This window comes from Miscanthus floridulus, chromosome 9 (genome assembly GCF_019320115.1).
Source record: "Miscanthus floridulus cultivar M001 chromosome 9, ASM1932011v1, whole genome shotgun sequence".
Lineage (NCBI taxonomy): Eukaryota > Viridiplantae > Streptophyta > Magnoliopsida > Poales > Poaceae > Miscanthus > Miscanthus floridulus.
The window spans coordinates 6,459,816-6,481,171 of NC_089588.1; the positions used below are offsets into that span (position 1 = coordinate 6,459,816).

The following is a 21,356-nucleotide window of genomic DNA, read 5'->3' on the forward strand; positions in this document are numbered from 1 at the left end:
TGTCCTTTGCCGCCGGCCGGCCTGCAACGCGATGGATCGAGTTGTTTGCTTGGGCACAACACAACCAGGTTCGTTGGTGCACGGACGGCAGCACAACCGGTCTATATCAGGCTACACATATAGCTAGGCCGTCGCCATATGCAACTGATAATGCTATTATTCTTACAGCTTATTGAATCCACCTATATTTGTGGATTCAGCTTAGTTGTCAGTGTTGTCTTTGTGTCTGTCAATTAACAGCCGGCGCAACAATGTTGATGCTTGATAGGGACATCAAAATCCAAGGAAACAAGGCCAAGAAACAACACTACCAGAAGACGAAAATCACTGACGGTTGTTGGTTTCCCTGTCAGTTTACTATTATAAAGAACAAGGTAATAGTCCTGTCGGCCTTCAGAAATCGATAGAAAACGCTCATTTTATTCAGTCGGTTTAAAACTATAATCAGCAATATATAGTTAAAAACATCAGGAATCAGAAAACACCGCTCACTACAGTTTTTTCAAAAGACGAGTAAAAGGTTTTTCCTGAGATGGCTGACATATCCTTCTCTCTCCTACGTAAATCGCCAGCGCTTCTCCTTGCACTGGCGGCGCCTGTCGGCGTCGTCGGGCGCGAGCACACGCGCAACGACCTCAGTGGCCAGCTGGCGTTCATAGCGTGGGCACAGTGGTGCCTGCGCCGTCAGGCGGGGTGGGCGACGAAGCAAGCGGCAGGAGCGGCAGAGCAGGAGCAGGAGCAGCGTGGGGTGACCATCGACGGCGAAGCAGAGCTGAGCAAGGCAGCGAATGGGCGGCGCGGTGGAGGCGCCCATGGGGAACGCTACGACAGCCGATGGGCGATGCGAGATGGGGGAATGTCACTCTATATTATTTTATTAGTGAAGAAACAGAGGTAGACGACAGCAGGCCTGTTGGACCGGTCCGCGGGCATGAGAAGAAGCGACCGGGACGAGAGGCGTCCGACAGATGTCCTCACCAGAGTATTTCCGCTAAAAGATCAGGGGAAACAAGACAAAGTTATATTTGAATTTGTTCATGGAAAATCCTCAAGGATCCCCGGATGACATAAATCCATAAAAATTTTACCACCTGTTAAAAAGCAAGAATGACTAGAGAGATTCAACAAACAAGAGATGGGCTATCAGCCTATCACCCGACTACCAGAGTGCATCATGAAATATAGTGCTGGCGTTCGAGTACATAATATGGATCGCGAGGTTCTTCGTCTAAACTGTAAACAACAACGTGCGCAATATAATCACTGAAGCTCTGGGAAGACAAAAGTCTTATTGGACACGGTTATACTTTCATCCCTGTAGTGTCTCCGAGTACGGGTATGTTAAGTAATCTGCTGCTCTCCTCTAAACGCGCGACAGGAACAGGCGCTGAAAGGCTCCCCGTGCCACACTATAGCCATAGTAGGGGCAGCGCCAAAGTCAGCCCTGCTATCACATCTAGTCACTGTAGCAGCATTGCAGCCTGATATGTCTGTGTACTAAGGTTAGATGGGTAGAGTTGTATATATAGTTTTCCACTGCAACTCTACACATCTAATTCTAGTACAAAGACATGTCAGGCTGTCATGCTGCTACAGTGACTGGATGTGACATGACTTTGGCGCTGCCCCTACTGTAGTTACAGTGCGGCAGAGGAGCCTTACATGTCTGTGTACTAGGATTAGATGGGTAGAGTTGCAGTGAAAAACTATATATACAACTATACCCCTCTAATCCTAGTACACACATGTCAGGCTGTCATGCTGCTACAGTGACTAGATATGACAGCAGGGCTGACTTTGGCACCTGCCCCTGTTGTGGCTACAGTGCAGCAGGGGAGTCTTTCGGCGCCTTCCCCTGCCGCGTGTTCAGAGGAGAGCAGCAAATTACTTAACAATTATAGTGTGCGAGTCAGCGTCGGCCATCTGGTGCCGCTGACCTCTCGCACCATGCGCACGGCGACCTCCTATCGTGGCTGGGCAGCCACAACAGCGTCACTGCTGTCGCCCATCTACAAACCGTCCGTCATCGTCAGTGGTTAGTCCAGCGACGGCGCTTGTACGACTTTGATACCACTTGTTTGCCCCTAGATCTCCGACACGAGTGAGCCGACCGCTCACCGGCGTTGCCGACCACACACTATGGCTAGAGATAGAAAAAGAAAAGAAGAACAGAGCGCACACACACAGCACAAGCACCAGCGTTGGCCGGAGCTCTGCAGAGGAGATGGCCAGACTGAACTCGCTCTCTTTACTGAGTTGCAGTCATTCGAAAACGAGCCGCTATCTCGCTATTGAAGCTGTCGATGTCCTCCGCACGCGAAGGTAGATGCAACACTCTACCGAAACATCGTTGGCGGTCTGTGCTACCTAGTCCACAGAGGCCGAACATTGCGTTCGTCGTAGACTACGTTAGCCGCTTTATGGAGGATCCCCTAGAGGATCACTGGGCTGCGGTGAAGCGGCTGCTGCGCTACGTTAAGGGGACGGTGGATCAGGTGATCGTCTTTCCCAAGACCGACGAAAGTGGGTTGCAACTCACTGTGTTCAGCGATGCAGACATGGCGGGGGACATCGATGGACGGCGGAGCACCTCTGGCGTGCTTGTCTTCCTCGGGTCGGCTCTAATCTCATGGTTGTCGCTGAAACAGAAGGTGGTGGCGTTGTCCACGTGCGAGACAGAGTATGTAGCGGCGGCCACAACGGTGTGCCAAGCTGTGTGGCTGCGCCGGCTGCTGGACGAGCTGACCGGTGTGGAAGCTCACCCACCAGCACTGATGGTGGACAACCAGCCCGCCATCGTCCTCGCGAAGAATCTGGTTCTCCACGACCAGAGCAAGCACCTCGACGTCAAGTTCTACTTCCTCAGTGACTGTGTCGATGGAGGACAGATCGTCATCGAGTTCGTCGAAACTGGTCGATAGCTCGCGGACGTTCTCACCAAGCCGCTCGACCGTCATTGGTTTATGGAGCTGAAGAAGATGATCGGCATGGTGGAGGTTCTAGGGTTAGCAGCAGGATTATAAGAAAAATTATTAAGTAATTTGCTGCTCTCCTCTGAACGCATGGCAGGGGCAGACGTCAAAAGGGCTCCCCTGCCACGGCATTGTAGCCACGGCAGGGGCAGACGCCGAAAGACTCCCTGCCGCACTGTAGCTACAGCAGAGGCAGACGCCAAAGTCAGCCATGCTGTCACATCAAGTCACTGTAGCAGCATAGCAACCTGACATGTATGTGTACTAGGATTAGATGACTAGAGTTGTATATATAGTTTTCCACTACAACTTAGTTAAGAGAGCGAGTTCAGTTTTGTCATCTCCTCTGCAAAGCTCCGGCCAACGCTCGTTCTTGTGCTGTATGTTTACGTTCTGTTCTTCCTCCCTTCTTCTATCTCTAGCCATAGAATATGATCGACAATGCCGGTGAGCGGTCGGCTCACCCGTACCGGAGATCCAGGGCCAACAGGGTATAGTAGCCTGTGGCGGGTGCCACCGCACCGCACGCTAAGGGCGTCGAGAAGCTGGCCGGAGCGTCCTCAGACCAACGATCGATGCAGCCGCTCGCAGCCGGAACGGAGAACGGCGTTGCAGTACCAATCCCGGATAGAGCCGCCGTATGGTCCGTACACCTTGCCGCGGCTGATTGCGGAACATCAGCGAGGTGATGACGCCGCCGGGGGCATGGCCGAAATGCCCGGTCGGCGTCCCCTCCAATTTCCAAGACGACGGCTTTCCATCAGAACTTGTGCAGCTTCAGCGCCCGAGTACAATCTTCGACGAACTACAACATATGCAACTCTCTCTTTCGCCGTCTCCCAATGTTTCGGGGAAAAAAAACGAGGCCGTACGCATGCAGGACATGCGCACATGGCTATCTGGTTAGAACTGATGGAGTGAGCAGCTCGATCATGAGCAGACAGCAAACGCCTGGATCGACGTGGACCACGTACGTTGACGACAGCCTCGACGCCGGTGCCGATGCGGTAGTCGTGGGTAAGGATGAAAACGGACGGAATCGAACGGAGAACTCCTCAACCGTTTTCTACTTTTACATTTGAATACGAAAACGAAAACGAAAGCGGACAAACCGAACACGAAAACGAACACGAACTTACGGAATATCGAGAATTTCGAAAACGAAACAATTCGAGCGGAATTATATCGAACACGGTCGGTATACGAAAACTCAATACGGAATACCGACCCGTAGACCAAGTGCATGACTAAGTGCATACATGATCAAGTTCAAGTGCATATAATAATTAACAAGTGCATATTATAGAAACATGAACTCGATCTGAGTCGGAATAATTTTATTAATCTTTTTAGAATAGATGTAGTATTTTATTTTAAAGATTTATTCAGATTTTTCTTTTGAGTAACAAAGATTTATTCGGCTGATGCAAAAACTATCAAATGATTGACTTTGCAGGTGGGGGTTAAACCGATGAGCTTGATGGGCTATGGCCCAGGTGGGCTTTCGTGTAGATGCTGCCGGTTTCCTGACATTTAGCACATCTCATGAGGTGAAGAGAGACGAGGCTGAGCGCCGTCTATAAGAGAGGGCAGCTGGCCACCAGTAGAAAGAACACAGCTGCGTGGTGAACAACCTGTAATTGGGCTGTATGACCTATGCAGTTGGCCAAATTCGGTTTAAACCGAATTTTCAATTCGGAATATTTCAAATTAAAAGTAGAAAAGTAGAAAACGGTCGGAAAAATGTCTAAACCGTTTTCTACTTTTACATTTGAAATACGAAACATCTGAAATGCGAAAGCGAAAACGGTAAAGTCGGACAAGAAAATACGGATTCGATCGGATTAAATATAAAAAAACGATACGGTTCGGTTCGGGATATTTTCGTTCCGTTTTCATCCTTAGTCGTGGGTGATGAGCTGAGGATGCTAAGTACTGGATCTCCCCAGCCAACCTCCAGGATCACGAGGATGGAAGAGGTGTACAAGCACACGGGGACGGCGACGGCAATGGCGAGCACAGTAAGTTTGGAGAGCCGTCCTCGTGCCATTTCTCCCCTCTCCCGCTGCAACTGCGATGGAGTTGGATCGATGTCGTTTTTGCTTGGCCACAAACCCAAGTTGCTGGACGGACGGCAGCACAACCATATATATAGGCGTCGCCATATGCAATTATTACTCTTCTTATTACAGCTTATTGATTCTACCTATATTGATCGTTATCTTTACTTGTCAGCGTCGTCTTGTGTCTGTCAGTGTCAATCAGCAGCCGGCGCAACGATGTTGTCATGTTGATGGAGACATCAAAATCTGAAGAATCGAGCAGACGACTAGAGGAAGTGAATGAAAGCCAATTCAAAATTTTCCTCCAAGAATCAGGCCTATGTGCCAAAATAAACCCCAAGCGCTTTCAAAGCCCGAAACTAGATCACACAGATCAACGAAGATCAAAGACAACGAAGAAACTGCATGGAAGCGAAACGAACTAAAACGCGGCAGAAACACAAACAGCAACAGGAAAACCGGCATGACCAGTTTGCAGACCAGCCTGGCCAGTTTTCAGTTTTTACACACCACATAGGGAAGCTAGCCTAGCCGGTTTGTGAGCTGGCTTGACCAGTTTGCTAGAACTGGCTTGGCCGGTTTATGGAACCGGCCTGGCCAGTTTTGCTGAAACACCAGCCCGAGCTAAAAGGAAAAATCCTAGATTTCGATCAAATACATCTGCAAAGTTTCAACTCCAAAGGATCAAAGGCAGGCAATAGAAAGAAATGACTCTCCAAAATGGGGTTTTCTCCATTTCCAAAACGAGTTGATTTCTCTGTGCTCGTGGGAAAAACCGCTTGAGCCAGTGGCTTGAGATGTTCCCAGGAGGCAATAGCACCAGAAGATCAACTTAAAACAGTCCCTAAAACTCAGATCGAATAGATATCAAAGATCTCCAAAAAACAACCAAAAACACTGAAAAGAGGAGAGGGGAAAGATGGGCTCGCATTTTCAGATGACAACTTGATTGATTGATCACACCAAATCATCTTTACAAGACCAGGTCTAGCCTCATCCCTTCTTCCTCCCTCTAGAAATTGGAAAACTAGATTAACAGGTGCTCACCCTCTCTAATTCAAATCCTCTCTAAACATGAAACACTTGGCTAGCCTATGGAAATGACTTAGGTGGGAGACATGGTTGTCTTGAGCAGCCACTATCTTTATTTATTGGGCTATTACACATTTCAAGACTACCCCTAGGTATTTGACTTGAACCTCTTAGCCACGGGTGCATAATGGTCCAAAATGGATTTCGAGCATCGGACGGCCACGAGCCCTTCATAAAGATGCTTCCCCTCAAAGCAAGCTCTCCGATGACGCCACGTATCGCTCTGAGATCCTTCCCTAGGTTTGAGGTCCAAACACAACAAACCTGCCACCCGCGGTTTTTTTTAGACCAAAGATATTCACCTAGCTTTATTAGAAAACGTATCGAACACCCTGGTCCGATGCTGGGGCCTCCAGCTTACAATGACAGCATATTGAACAACTAGAAAAACAAACTCGACTTAAAGAGTAACTCAACAAAAGCTCTCAGCACACAACGACTAACTCGACTAGAACTAACAGAACGACCTGGGTAGATACATGATACCCCGGAGGGGAGACAAATTACACCGCAGTAGACGCATTCGCTGAGATCAGATTTATCGTGTCTTCCGGCATTGGTTTCATCTTCGGCTTGAGGAGAGGGTGCCAAGTCTTGGATAGCATTAGTGTCTTGTATATCAGCGTCGTCGGCGTTGTCATGACTTTCTTGTTAAACACCACATCATTCCGGGACTTCCAGATCGACCATAGCGCCCCTGCACATAGGAATATGGTTACCATCTGCTTGTTACCTCGACATCCTACCAAAATCTCTAAAAATAGAGAGGAGCAGCTAGTTGGTGACTTCGACCACCCCAGGCAGTCCCTCATGAAGGACCAGAGGAAGACAGCAATGGGCATTGAAAGAGAATGTGGTCAGTAGATTCATGCTTATCACAGACAAAGCATTTCTCAGGGCCGGATCACTTCTTTTTCTTTAACTGAACTCCACACCGAATTCGGTCATGCACAACCTGACAGCAAATGGAGGAAGGAAAGAAGAATCGGAGCAAGGGCGAGGCAGCAGAGCAGGAGGAACCGGAGCAGACGACGCTTTAGTTGCAGTTTAGAATATTTGGTTTACAATGTTCATGCCTTTCTCTCTGTGGCCTAAGCCTTCTCATATATGCAACAGACTCACGCACGCATACATACCGGGCTCACTCATTCTCCCACTGAGGCCCAAACACCCGAACGTTCTTCTTCTTGGGCCGAGCAGGCCTTCCTCCTGCCAAGCCCGGCACCGCAGCCTCCACTTGCTCATTCGGCACAGAGTGGATGCCATCGGTCCTGACATCCCATCTCCCTTGCGCGCCTGGATGTCCCCAAACAGCAGTGCGCGGAAACTGTTGACGAAGGTACTCCAGATCCTCCCATGTTGATAGAGATGAAGGCAACTGAGACCATTTGATCAACCCTTGACGCACAGGAACGGCACCTTTGAAGATGGAGCGACGTTGAAGAATCTTCTCAGGAATACTCCAACGAACGGAAGAAGGAGGCAGAGTCTTCTCCACAACGTGATGACCGCCCACTGCTTTCTTAAGCTGAGACACATGAAAAACAGGGTGAATAGAAGACGAAATAGGAAGCTCCAACCGGTAGGCGACGGACCCAATACGCTCCAGGATCCGAAAGAGCCCGAAAAACTTGAATGCTAGCTTCTGGTTGGCGCGGTCGGCCAATGACGATTGCACATAGGGCTGTAGCTTAAGGAAAACCCACTCATCAACTTGAAACTCGCGCTCGGAACGGCGTTCATCTGCCTGCTTCTTCATGCGCTGCTTAGCTCGATGAAGATGTTGTTTGATCAACTGAGTCATCAGATCACGGTCCCACAACCACTCAGACAGATCAGCGATAAGGTGATCATCAGCAGCCGGTAGCCCAAACTGGCGAGGAGCAAACCCATACAGCACCTCGAATGGAGAACGGCCGAGAGCCGAATGAAGCGAAGTATTATACCAGAATTTCGCCACATCCAACCAAGAACTCCAACGGCGTGGACAAGCATGAACATAACATCTGAGAAAAGCCTCCAAGCACTGATTGACCCTCTCTGTTTGGCCATCCGATTGCGGGTGATATGCCGAACTCATACACAGATCGACCCCAGCCAATTTGAACAGCTCCCGCCATAAGTGTCTGGTAAAGATACGATCCCGATCGGAGACAATAGCGTTGGGCAACCCATGCAACTTGTAGACTTGGGACAAAAACAGCTTAGCGGCCCCAGCAGCAGTGAAAGGATGCTTAAGGCCCAGGAAATGTGCATAATTGGAAAAGGTGTCCACAACAACCAAAATACAGTCAAAGCCGCCAGATAAAGGAAGACCCTCAATAAAATCCATAGAGATTACCTGCCAAGCGCGATCCAGAACCGGCAAAGGTTGCAGGAGGCCAGGTAACCATGAACGGTCTGGCTTGGCTTGCTAACAAGTGAGACAGGAATGGACAAAGACTTGGACTGTTGCTTTCAACTCTGTCCAGGTAAACAACTGCTTGATACGGCGGTAAGTGACTGGAATCCCGGAGTGACCTCCCACATGGCTGGTGTGGAGAGCAGCAATGATACGAGTCTGGAGCTCCTAATTATGACCGATCCAGACACGCTGATTATAGCATAGTAATCCATCCCGAAAAGTGAAACAGGGAACAGCCGCAGGATCAAGGATCAGTTTAGCAATCAGCTGCTGTGCATGGGCATCGGATTCATAAGAAGCAGCCACCTCTTGCAACCATTGTGGTTGAACTACAGAGACCGCAGAACATTGCCGTGCTGGTATGCGAGACAAAGCATTAGCAGCGCGATTATCCACGCCTTTACGATACATAATCTGGTACTACAATCCAAGGAGCTTGGTAAAAACTTTTTGCTGCCAAGGCGTATGCAGTCGCTGCTCTGACAGTTGCACCAAACTCTTCTGATCAGTCACAATGCGGAACTCAGCATACTGTAAATAGCTACGCCAATGATCCACTGCCAAAAGGATGGCTAGGTATTCCTTCTCATATGTAGACAGACCTTGAGATCAGGGACACAGGGATTTGCTGAGGAAAGCTAGTGGATGACCATCTTGTGTAAGCACTGCACCAATGCCCGTCCCACTGGCATCTGTCTCCACATAAAATGGTTTGGAAAAATCCGGTAAAGCCAACACTGGAGCATATGTCAGGGCCTGCTTCAGAGCGTGAAAAGCAACTTCATGGACTGTCGACCATAAGAACAAAGCTCCTTTCTTCAACAAGTCTATTAGAGGCCAGGAAATTACCCCAAAATGCTTCACAAAACGCCTGTAGGCCCGCTAACCCTAAGAAACTGCGAAGCTCCTTAGCCGAAGATGGCACTGGCCAATTCAACACTGCCTGAACCTTGTTTGGGTCAGTCGCCACTCCCTGCTCCGAGATAACATGCCCCAAATATTTCAACTGGCATTGGGCGAAGACACATTTGGAGCGTTTAACTTGCCACTGATCACGGCGTAAGAGATCCAACACCCGCCGAAGGTGGACCAAATGTTCTTCAAGCGACTGGCTGCAAATAAGGAAATCATCAAAGAAAACCAACACTCCCTTGCGAAGCAACGATGCCAAGGTAGTATTCATCGCCTTCTGGAATGTGGCCGGGACCCCGTGAGTCCAAATGCCATAACCCGGAACTCGTACTGACCTGAATGAGTTTGAAAAGCTGTTTTGGGTTCTTCACTCGGCTGGAGGCGAATTTGATGATAGCCGGCTGTGAGATCCAAACAAGTAAACCACGAAGCATGAGTCAGCTCATCCAACAACTCCTTGATCACCGGTACTGGGTATTTGGCCTTAACAGTCACTGCATTCAAGTGCCGAAAATCCACACAGAATCTGAATGACCCATCCTTCTTCTTGACCAGCAATACCGGAGACGAAAACTGACTGTTACTAGGTTGAATGATGCCTACCCTGAGCATATCGGTTACTTGCCTCTCAATTTCATCCTTGACAACAGGCGGGTAGCGATAAGGACACACTTGCACGGGCGGCGTTCCTGGAATCAGAGGTATAGCATGATCCAAAGGTCGTGCAGGAGGATAACCAGTGGGAGGAGCAAAAACTGAATCAAACTCTTGCAACAGTTCAGATACTGCTGGATGAACCAGGGTGTGTTGAGCAGTGTCCTCAGCTGACAAAGCCATCACTTGAATAATAGAACCCTCTGGTAATGCCATCAACTTGCCTTGCAAGCGAACCATAGTCTGGCCATGAGGAATCAAGAGCCACTTGTGCTGCCAATCAATCTGCATGGGGCTATGATGTGCCAACCAGTCCATGCCAAGAATCATATCATATGATGGCATAGGCAAAGCCAAGAAATCTGAACTAAACGGACACTGCTGCACTTCCCACGAGAGCGCACTGAACAACTGTGGGCACTCGATGATGTTACCATTAGCCATGTGAACTCGAGGTGGAACTACCAGAGATTGGCCACCAGTCAGCTTACTAGCTAGATCAGTACTGACAAAAGAACAAGTACTGCCAGAATCCATCAAAATCTAAACTGGAATGCCTTGGACTGAACCCTCGAGATGGATAGACCGAACTAGAGAAGAAGCAGCCACTGACGCCAGCACCTGGACAGCAAAAACTTGTGCTGAAGTCTCCTCATCAGTGGCTTGATCAACACCATTAGATTCATCCAAATTACACATGTCCCAGAACTCCTGGAGAGTGTGCAACTGGAGGGCTTCAGGACATTTGTGGTCGTGAGACCATTTCTCTCCACATCGAACACACAAACCGCGGGCACGCCTATAAGACCGCAGTGTGTTCAATTTGTCCTCCATGCCCCGGGGTCGACGGTCATCAGTTAGAGCCCCACCCGTAGCTGCCCGACTGCCATGATCAGGAGCGGTGGCCGTCGGCAGCATAGGTAGAGACTTGGACGCCGATCTCCTTCGCCTAGGATCCACCAGCTCTTCCTACAACAAGGCGAGAACGCAGGCAGCATCGACAGAAGATGGGCGTTGCATATGCACAGCAGAACGAATGTCATCCCTTAACCCATCCACAAAACGCATAGCATAGAATAGGGGATCAGTAATTTTGCCATAAGCTATGAGTTGATCAACTAACCTAGTAAACCTATCAGCATACTCCTGAACATTTCCAGTTTGACGTATGTGAAACAACTGACGAATCAACAACTCATACTGATCCCGACCAAAACGATCTAGGACCAACTGACAAAACTCTTCCCAACTAACCTTCTTCACCTTTGGGTCCAAAGATTGCAACCAGCGAGATGCAGCACCTGTCATCCGCATCGTGGCTACACGAATCCATTGACTGGGCTCAACAAAATACATGTCAAAATAGTCATCACAACGACTGAGCCACAACTTTGGACCCTCTCCATCAAAAACTAGAAAATCCATCTTCGGTAACTTGCTACTAGAATACTAAGGTCCCCAATGCGCGCGATACTCGTGCGGCGCACCCTCAACACCAGAAAACTCCCGATCCCCCATGTCCAAAGCAGAACTAGAAAGAGACCGATGCAGGACAAACTGATGGGCGGGCTAGGGAAGGGGATGGATGGTTGGCTTACCCTTGACCGAGGGCTGAGCCATGGACTCAAACCCCTGGTGATGATGTGCAACGCCGTGCCCAACAGACGGGCCAATGGCCGGGTGCCCGGCAGATGATGTCGCCGCGGCCACCACGGGATGGAACTTTAGGACACCAGCGGAAGTCGCCAGCTCCGAGTCGAGCACCACATGACTCACAGGTTTGCGAAGGGCAGTCATCTCCTCGTGCAACTGCTCCACCACTGCATCAGACTTGTGGACTGCCCCCAACTCCGAGCGCAGCTCCGCCACCAACGCATCCACCTTGGGCTTCCATTCATCGAACACCTTAGCGGCATCCTCCAACTGGTTGAATCGATCCGCGATGGAATACTCCACCGCCCCGATCCGCTTGCCCAGCGACACCTCCACCTCCCCGATATGTTCCCCAAGGGACGATTTGAGGTGGGTCTTCACGGACTTGAGCTCATCCATCAGGAGCTTGGTGTTGATATCCATGGCACCGAAATACTTACAGAATCTGGTAAAATGGTCGTGGATAATTTCGTGGGGTTCCAGGATGTGGATATGATAGATCGGCCAAGGAACGATAGGCTCTGATACCAATTTGTCAGCAAATGGAGGAAGGAAAGAGGAATCGAAGCAAGGGTGAGGCAGCAGAGCAGGAGGAACCGGAGCAGACGACGCTTTAGCTGTAGTTTAGAATATTTGGTTTACAATGTTCATGCCTTTCTCTCTGTGGCCTAAGCCTTCTCATATACATAACAAACTCACACACGCATACATACCAGGCTCACTCATTCTCCCACTGAGGCCCAAACACCTGAATGTTCTTCTTCTTGGGCCGAGCAAGCCTTCCTCCTGCCGAGCCCGGCACCGCAGCCTCCACTTGCTCATTCGGCACAGAGTGGATGCCATCGGTCCTGACACAGCCATCCACAAGAAAATCTTCACTTTCAACGGAATAGGACATTTCTAGATCAGGATAGCTCTAAAGTCAGAGACACCTCCAAATCTTATCGCCTTATACAATGAACTAGTAGTGTATTTCCCTGATTTCTCTAAAGCCCATCCTACTGAGTCTGAACCATCAGACAGATGCCTCATACAACATATTCTGAAGTTCCAGCCATTCGTCCCTCAAACTTTCACTCAGTTGTCTTCTAAAGGAGATGGACCATTGTCCATTCACCGAAGCTTTAGCCACCTCTATGTCAGGGTTAGATGCAATTTGGAAGAGATTATGAAATCTGATCTTTAATGGACATTCACCCAACCAGTAGTCATGCCAAAATCTTGACTGTTGCCCAGCTCTAACATCAATGACTCAGACTTTTTTATACCAAAATCTCATATCTAATAGAGACCTCCATAATTGAGAACCTTTTCTATTCTTGATATGAAAGATGCTCTTCTGCCCCAAATATTTCTTCCTGAGCAAGGAGCAGCATAAACTACCATCACCTCTTTCTAACTTATCAATCCACTTGGCCATCAGACATATATTCATAACTCTAACATATGAAAATCCCAGACCTCCAAACTCTTTGGGTCTGTTGAGGGCTTCCCACTTAATCATATGATATTTCATTTTCTTACATGTGCCTTGCCAGAAAAATCTAGATCTGATTGAATCTAATAACTGGTAGTTTCCTTCATAAAGTTCATACACTCCCATAGTGTACATAGGTATGCTAGATAGGAATGATTCAATCAGTGTGGACTTGCCTCTAGAAGAAAGGTAGTCACACTATCAAGTACCTAACCTCTTCTCAGCTTTATCACTTATGAAGGACACGTGGACGCCTAAGAGGCCGGGGTGAATTAGGCAACTTAAAAATTCTAACTCTAAACTATGGCATCTTTTTCTACCTCTAGCAAAACCTATGCAAAAGATAATCTATCTAGATGTGCAACTACGGTTTTGCTAGTGTGTTGCTATCTCTACCGCAAATGATAATAATATGATCAATGTAAATGCGGAAGCTTAAAGAGCAAGGTAGAGATATGCAAACTCCCATCGATGACTCCAGTATTTTTACCGAGGTATCGAGAAGCGCGCAAGCTTCCCCCTAGTCCTCGTTGGAGCCCCTCGTAAGGAATCCCTCGCAAGGGCCAAGCTCCCGGTCGGGTAACTCCGTGGATAGCCTCGGGCCTTCCCCACACGCAAGTGGGTCTTCGATGTGCCTTCTGGCAAGCCTCTCCCAGATGCTCCCCGCCGTCTTCACTATCAAGCTTTCGGTCGAAACGCCGCGGGCCTTGTTCCCTTCGGTACACGGTGGCGGCCGCACCACAAACGCGGTTGGTGCGATCTCGCAAGACTTCAAGCCCCTTCGATGTACAACTCTTGTGCTCGCAAGCATGAGGTGGCAAGAGGTATGCAAACCTCACTAAACACTAGGCATACACCTAGAGCAAGCGCATAGGCGGTGGTCTAATCAACCTAAGCACTTTGCAAAGCACCTACGCTAATCACCTGATGAAACACTAAGCACTATGCAAGTGGAGATCACTAAAATGGTGTATCAACACCCTTGGTATGTTTCCTCAGCTCCACTCTGCTCAAATGGCCGGTTAGGGGTTGTATTTATAAGCCCCACTGAGAAAGTAGCCGTTGGGGTCGAATTCCCGCGAAACTGCTACTGACCGGACGCTGAATCGTCCTGACCGGACGCGTCCGGTCGTCTTGACAGTTGAGACGGCAAAACACTGATCGGATGCTGGCAGCGTCCGGTCGCCTACCATCGAACACGTCCGGTCGCAGATATGCCGCTCTGGAACCTTACTATACTCGATCGGACGCTGTGTTCCTGCGTCCGGTCGGTTGCCGCCAGCGTCCGGTCCTCGTGTCCGGTCGCCTGTTTGCCGAGTCTCCACCCAGCGTCCGGTCGCTTGTCCAGCGTCCGGTCTAGCAACTGGTCACCACAGTGAGCTCGTTTCTTCGCGATCTTGCGTACGGCTTGGTTCCAATCTTCATGCTTGGACTTTGCTTGATATCTTGGGTCTTCACTTGTGCTTCTAAAGTCTTGCTTGAGGTGTTGATCATCGGATCATCACATCACCTTCATCCAAGTCACGTCTTGCACCCTATTGGACTACAAAACAAACACTTACAAATTCATTAGTCCAATTTGGTTGTGTTGGTCATCAAACACCAAAATCCAAAGTAAATGGGCCAAGGGTCCATTTTCCTTACAACTTACATATCTCAATTGGGCTTTAGTCATTTTGCAATAGCTCACAGGCATGCCTAAATATTTCATGGGGAAAAATCCAGTTTTGCAACCCAACACACTAGCTGCCTGCTGCTGCTCACAATCTGTTAGGCCAACAGTGAATACCTCACTTTTTTCATAGTTGATTTTTATACCTGACATGGCTTCATAACATGATAGGATCATTCTGACATTGGTTAGAATCTCAGCTGAAAACTGGAGCAGCAACATAGTGTCATCAGCGTAATGTAGATGCGTAATACCTCCATTAACTAGGTGAGGAACTAATCCCTGAATCACACCAGCACTGCTAGCTCTAGTAAGCATAGCTGAAAGCGCATTAGCTACCAAGTTAAAAAGAAGAGGAGACATGGGATCACCCTGTATAAGACCTTTAAAGCTTCTAAAGAATTCACCTCTTTCTCCATTTAAGTCTATACATACTCGGCCACCTCTAACCGCCTTGTTGATCCATTGAATCTAAATATCAAAAAAGCTTTTTTTAGTAGAACATCTTCCAAAAAATTCCAGTCCACCTTATCATAGGTGTAAGGGACCGTGACATCTAAGAGGGGGGTGAATTAGACAACCTAAAACTCTAACTCTAAACTATGGCCTCTTTTTCTACCCTTAGCAAAACATAAGCAAAAGATAAACTATCTAAATGTGCTAATACGGTTTTGCAAGTGTGTTGCTATCTCTACCGCAAAAGGAGTTATGCAACCTTAGTTCTAAACCTATCAACTAGCTTATCACTAAGCTAGAAAAGTAAAGCACACACCAAGATTGCAATGTAAATGCGGAAGCTAAAGAGTAAGGTAGAGATATGCAAACTCCTGTTGATGACTTTGGTATTTTTACTGAGGTATCAAGAAGCGCGCAAGCTTCTCCCTAGTCCTCGTTGGAGCCCCTCACAAGGAATCCCTCGCAAGGGCCAAGCTCCCGGTCGGGTAACTCTGTGGATAGCCTCAGGCCTTCCCCATGCGCAAGTGGGTCTCCGACGTGCCTTCCACCAAGCCTCTCCCGGATGCTCCCCGTCATCTTTACTATCAAGCTTCCGGCCAAACCGCCACGGGCCTTGTTCCCTTCGGTACACGGTGGCGGCCACACCAGAAACATGGTTGGTGTGATTTCGTAAGACTACAAGCCCCTCCGATATACAACAATGGTGCGCACAAGCACCGAGTGATAAGAGATGTACAAACCTCACTAAACACTAGGCCTAAACCTAAAGCAAGCTCATAAGCGGTGGTCTAATCAACCTAAGCACTTCGTAAAGCACCTACGCTAATTACCTAATGAATCACTAAGCACTATGCAAATTGAGATCACTAAAATGGTGTATCAACACCCATGATATGTTTCCTCAGCTCTCCACCCCTCAAATGGCCGGTTGGAGGAGTCTATTTATAATCCCCATAAAGAAAGTAGTCGTTGGGGGCGAAACCCAACTTTCTGCTACTGATCGAACGCTGCCGTCGTCCTGACCAGACGCGTCCGGTCATCCCGATCATTGAGCGTGTGCGTTGATTGGACTCTGGACCGAGTCCGGTCATCATCGACCGGACATGTCTGGTCGCATTTGCGCCGCTCTAGAACCTCTCTGGACATGATCGGACGCTGCACTTTGTGCGTCTGGTCATCCAGTGCCGCTGCATCCGGTCCTCACTGAGTTGTTGCCGCGATGATGAACAGTGAAGTTCGGTCACTGCCTCGCTCAGCGTTCGGTCACAGCTACCGACGCCTGCTGTTGACGCCTGCTGTTAACAAGCAACTGATCTGATGCGTCCGGTCCTCATAGGGCCACGTCCGGTCACCTCTGTGGAGCTCGTTTCTTCACGATCTTTCGTCTGGCTTGGTTCCTATCTTCGTGCTTGGACTTTGCTTGATATCTTGGGTCTTCTTTTGTGCTTCTAGGGTTTTGCTTATGGTGTTGATCGTGGGATCATTATATCACCTTCGTCCAAGTCACGCCTTACACCCTATTAAACTACAAACAATTAGTTACATGGACACACATGCAGGTTTTCATGGCTAGGGACGTAACCTCCACATGCGGTAACATAGCAGTGGCTCATGTAAGCGCGAGGCCTTCAGAGCACGTAGATTCTTTCGTTGATTAGTGCATGCATAATAAATAGGGAATATTATGTTCTTGCCCCTACTTTGATATCCAATTGTGATTTTACCCTCGTTTTTGTCATCGTTGTGATTTTACCCCTGCTTTGTAACTACTAAGGCTCAGTTTACCCTTACTTTTAACTCTATTAGTTGTATCTGGAATAAAAAATTAAAAAACAACAAAACCATTCACAGTAAGGCCAAAGGACAACAATACCCCTTAACCACTCATACCCTCTGAAAGGTCCTAATATGGCTAGAAAGGGGGTGAATAGCCTATTTAAAAATCTACAAATCAACTAGAGCAATTTGATTAGTATGACAAATAGCGAAGTGCAAACTTGCTCTAGCTCTACAAGGGTTGCAAGCCACCTATCCAACAATTCTAATTGCAATGATTACTAGGCACACAACTTGCAATGTTACTACCCACTAAGAGCTCTCAATCTTGCTACTCTAAAGAGCCCCACTAGATGAACTTAAAATAACAAAGCAAGCTCTCAATTCCAATTACACTAAAGAGCTTGCCACAACTAGCTTGCAAGAATATAAATGAGTGAGTAGGTTGATTATACCGTCGTGTAGAGGAGTAAACCAATCACAAGGTGAATATTAAATCAATCACCGGGAGAATACCAAATGGCAAGAGACAACCAATTTTCTCCCGAGGTTCACATGCTTGCCAACACGCTACGTCCCCGTTGTGTCAACCAACACTTGGTGGTTCGGTGGATAAGAGGTGTTGCACAAACCTCGTCCACACAATTTTGACACCGCAAGAACCTACCCACAAGTGAGGTAACTCAATGACATGAGCAATCCACTAGAGTTACCTTTTTGGTGCTCCGCCGGGGAAGATACAAATCTCCTGACAATCACCGAAGATGGCCACGAACAATCACCGACTCGTGTCAATCCTCCTCCGCTGCACCAAGCCATCTAGGTGATGGTAACCACCAAGAGCAACAAGTGAATCCCGCAGCAAAACACGAACACCAAGTGCCTCTAGACGCAATCACTCAAGCAATGCACTTGGATTCTCTCCCAATCTCACAATGATGATGAAACAATGATGGAGATGAGTGGGAGGGCTTTGGCTAAGCTCACAAGGTTGCTATGTCAATGCAAATGGCCAAGAGAATGAGCTTGAGCCGGCCATGGGGCTTAAATAGAAGCCCCCACGAAATAGAGCCGTTGTACCCCTTCACTGGGCACAACACGGGGTGACCGGACACTCCGGTCAAATCGACTGGACGCTGGACCTCAGCGTCCGGTCACGCGATGCGTACCACGTGTCCCCTCTCTTCAAATGTTGATCACCCGATCTCAACGGTCAAGTGACGACCGGACGCGTCAGTTAGAAAGTGACCGGACACAGGACCCTAGCGTCCGATCATTTCCAGTAAGGTTCCAAATGTAAAATTTCATGACCGCTCTACGGAACACACCCAGCGTTCAGTCACTCAACGTTTCCTCTGTGCGCCTCACGTCAGCGTACGTCAGCACTGACCGGACTTAGATCATGAGCGTCCAGTCAGTTTACACGCTAGCGTCCGATCACAAGACCGAGACCGTGTGCTTACTGTTGTCACTAACCGGACTCTGAACCCAGCGTCCGATCACTGCACCACCAGCGTCCGGTCACTCTATGAACCCCTGTCTTTTCTGTATAGGGCGCCGGTAGCACCGTTGGACTGTCCGCACAAATGTGCCAACCACCAAGTGTATCACCATGTGCACATGTATTAGCATATTTTCACAAGCATTTTCAAGGGTGTTAGCACTCCACTAGATCCTAAATGAATATGCAATGAGTTAGAGCATCTAGTGGCACTTTGATAACCGCATTTCAATACGAGTTTCACCCATCTTAATAGTATGGTTATCTAACCTAAATGTGATCACACTCGCTAAGTGTCTTGATCACCGAAACAAAATGGCTCCTACTATTTATACCTTTGCCTTGAGCCTTTTATTTTTCTCTTTCTCCTTTTCAAGTTCAAGCATTTGATCATCACCATGCTGTCACCATCATCATGATCTTCGCCATTGCTTCATCACTTAGAGTAGTGCTACCTATCTCATAATCACTTTGATAAACTAGGTTAGCACTTAGGGTTTCATCAATTAACCAAAACCAAACTAGAGCTTTCACCCTCCCCAATCCCCCATCCTCTACTGTATCCTATCTGTCTCTCTCATTCTCCTCATGTTAATCCGTTCGTCGGGCGGGAAGGCGCTCGGGCGTCAGGCGGCCAGGGCCCAGTGGCTGAGAGCAGCGTCGCGCGTGCCCCTTCCTCATGACTTCGAGCGGTGCTACGCCCCCTCCCCTCCCCGAGCAGCGTTGTGCCCCCACCCCTCCCTGAGCAGCGCCACCATCCTCTCCTTCTCACTCTCCCTCTTCCTCGCTCGGCTCTCCAGCATGGCGGGCATGGCTCTCCTCCGGCAGTGGATGGCGCGGCTCTCCTCCATTAGTGGTGGGCGCGGCTCTCTTCCGACGGTGTGGTGAGCGCAACCCCTCTCCCTCACCTCGGATCTGGCTGGATCCATGGCGGGCGTGCCATCCGATGGCTGGATCCGATGGAGGACGGCCGGATCCATGACGGCCGTTCCCCATGTGGCTGGATCCAGTGGAGGGCGGCTAGATCCATTGTGCCCCCTAGAAGATCCATGCCCGGCGCGCTCCCCGATAGCGGATCTAGGGAGGTCTCGTCCTTCGTCGATGGATCCATGGTGGGCACGATCTCTGGCGGTGGATCCAGCGACGACGGTTGGCTCTACAAAGGTCCCGACCCGCTCGCTGACCTCGCCATCGGCAGGGACCATGTCACGGCCTACGAAGCCAACACTTCCGCCTCTAGGACCGGGAGAGTCCTGTGGTGGCACGGCGGGGATCGGTTGCCCACGTAGGCCAACAGCGGGTTTCGCTCGCTCATCTCTGAGGATGGCTTCACCTACGCCGTTGAGACAAACGTGTCCATGGCCATCCGATGTTGGGGCCCACAGGGTAGTGCGGTGTAGGTGGGGATCGCCAACGCGACCGTCGTGCCATACCTCGCCGCGGGGGGCTCCCAAGCATGCACCGTCCTTGCCTCCGGCACCGCGCTCTGCTCGAGCGTGGACGACGTCGGTGCGGCAGTGAACGCCTCTGCCACCGGCGTGCTGCCAAGGGACCTCTTCGGGTACAGCCTGGCCATCGGTTACTCCCACACGTGCGGGCTCCGCCGGCCCAACCACACCGCGGTGTGCTAGAGCCTCGGGGGGCCCACCACCACCCTATACGAGCCGACGCTCGGGATCTCCTTCTAGTTCCTCGTCGCCGGCGGCAACTTCACGTGTGGCGTCGCGTCCAGCTCCTATGATTTGGTCTGTAGGAAGAATGAGTTTATGTCTGTATTCGGTGATGTGATTTGTAGGCCAAGCAGGGGTAAAATCACAATGTATTCAAATAAGTAGGGACAATTTCGCATGGGCAAACTTGTTCTTACTGAGCCCATTTGACACAATTAACTGTTGTTCATGGAATAGGGGTAAACTTAAGCTTCGTTTTAAAAAAACAGGGGTAAAATCACAACGATGACAAAAGCAGGGGTAAAATCACAACTAGACGTCAAAGTAGGGGTGAAAATGTAATAGCCCCTAATAAATATTATAAAAGTTTTTTTACTGTCAAAGTGTCAATATTAAAAAAGTTCAGTGGGCTTATTGGCTTTAAAATCCATCATCGGAGACTTCCACCTCGTCCTCGTCCTCGACGTAGCCCTTGGTGTCGAGCTCATGGTGGTAGTACTCCTGTATGCTGCGGATGTGGTCATGATTGCCCCTGATGAGCCCGTTCACCTTGGCAGACTGGCTCCGGCACTCCTCGGAGATCCGCTTTGGCTCCGACCCCGGGGGAAACCTAGCCGGCTGCTTGGGCTTCATCGCCAGGACGGAGTCAACGTAATCATGGGGAAGCCTCCTCGTCACTTTCTTCGTCTTGGTCGCCGTCGCCGCCGCCGGCGCCTCCTCTGCAACCCCACCCTTGCCCATCTCCGTTCAAGGATTTGGTCGCGGCGGCGGGCACTTTCTTCCCCTCGACTCGAGAGATCTGCGCTGCGAGGAACCGTGGTGGCTTGGGGCTTGGGTCAGTTGGGCCATGTGCTCCACCCGTCCTCTCTATTTATTGTGATTGTTGAGACCCGACATCAGAGTCCAGCATCGGATTGGACTCCGACCCGGATTCCTTTCACCTGGTCTGGGCTGGCCGCACTTGTTCTCTCCTTCTTCCTTCCACTACGGACAGCCTGCGCTGACCATACCTTCGTCGAATTTGTGGCCTCGTGATGGGGGCCAGCCCACACGG

At 49.4% G+C, this 21,356-nt stretch overlaps 2 protein-coding genes across 2 annotated transcripts; one reads left to right on the plus strand and one right to left on the minus strand.

Annotated features, from left to right (window-relative positions):
• Window positions 1–2,420: 2,420 nt before the first annotated feature.
• On the plus strand, window positions 2,421–2,921 carry LOC136479145 (secreted RxLR effector protein 161-like). Its single transcript, XM_066477105.1, has one exon. The coding sequence runs from the start codon at window positions 2,421–2,423 to the stop codon at window positions 2,919–2,921; it is 501 nt and encodes a 166-aa protein (XP_066333202.1).
• Window positions 2,922–9,710: 6,789 nt separating this feature from the next.
• On the minus strand, window positions 9,711–12,173 carry LOC136479146 (uncharacterized). Its single transcript, XM_066477106.1, has 4 exons — window positions 11,696–12,173; window positions 11,352–11,416; window positions 10,684–11,066; window positions 9,711–10,602 (listed from the first exon to the last, which is right to left on the minus strand). The coding sequence occupies exons 1-4, from the start codon at window positions 12,171–12,173 to the stop codon at window positions 9,711–9,713; spliced, it is 1,818 nt and encodes a 605-aa protein (XP_066333203.1).
• Window positions 12,174–21,356: the final 9,183 nt, after the last annotated feature.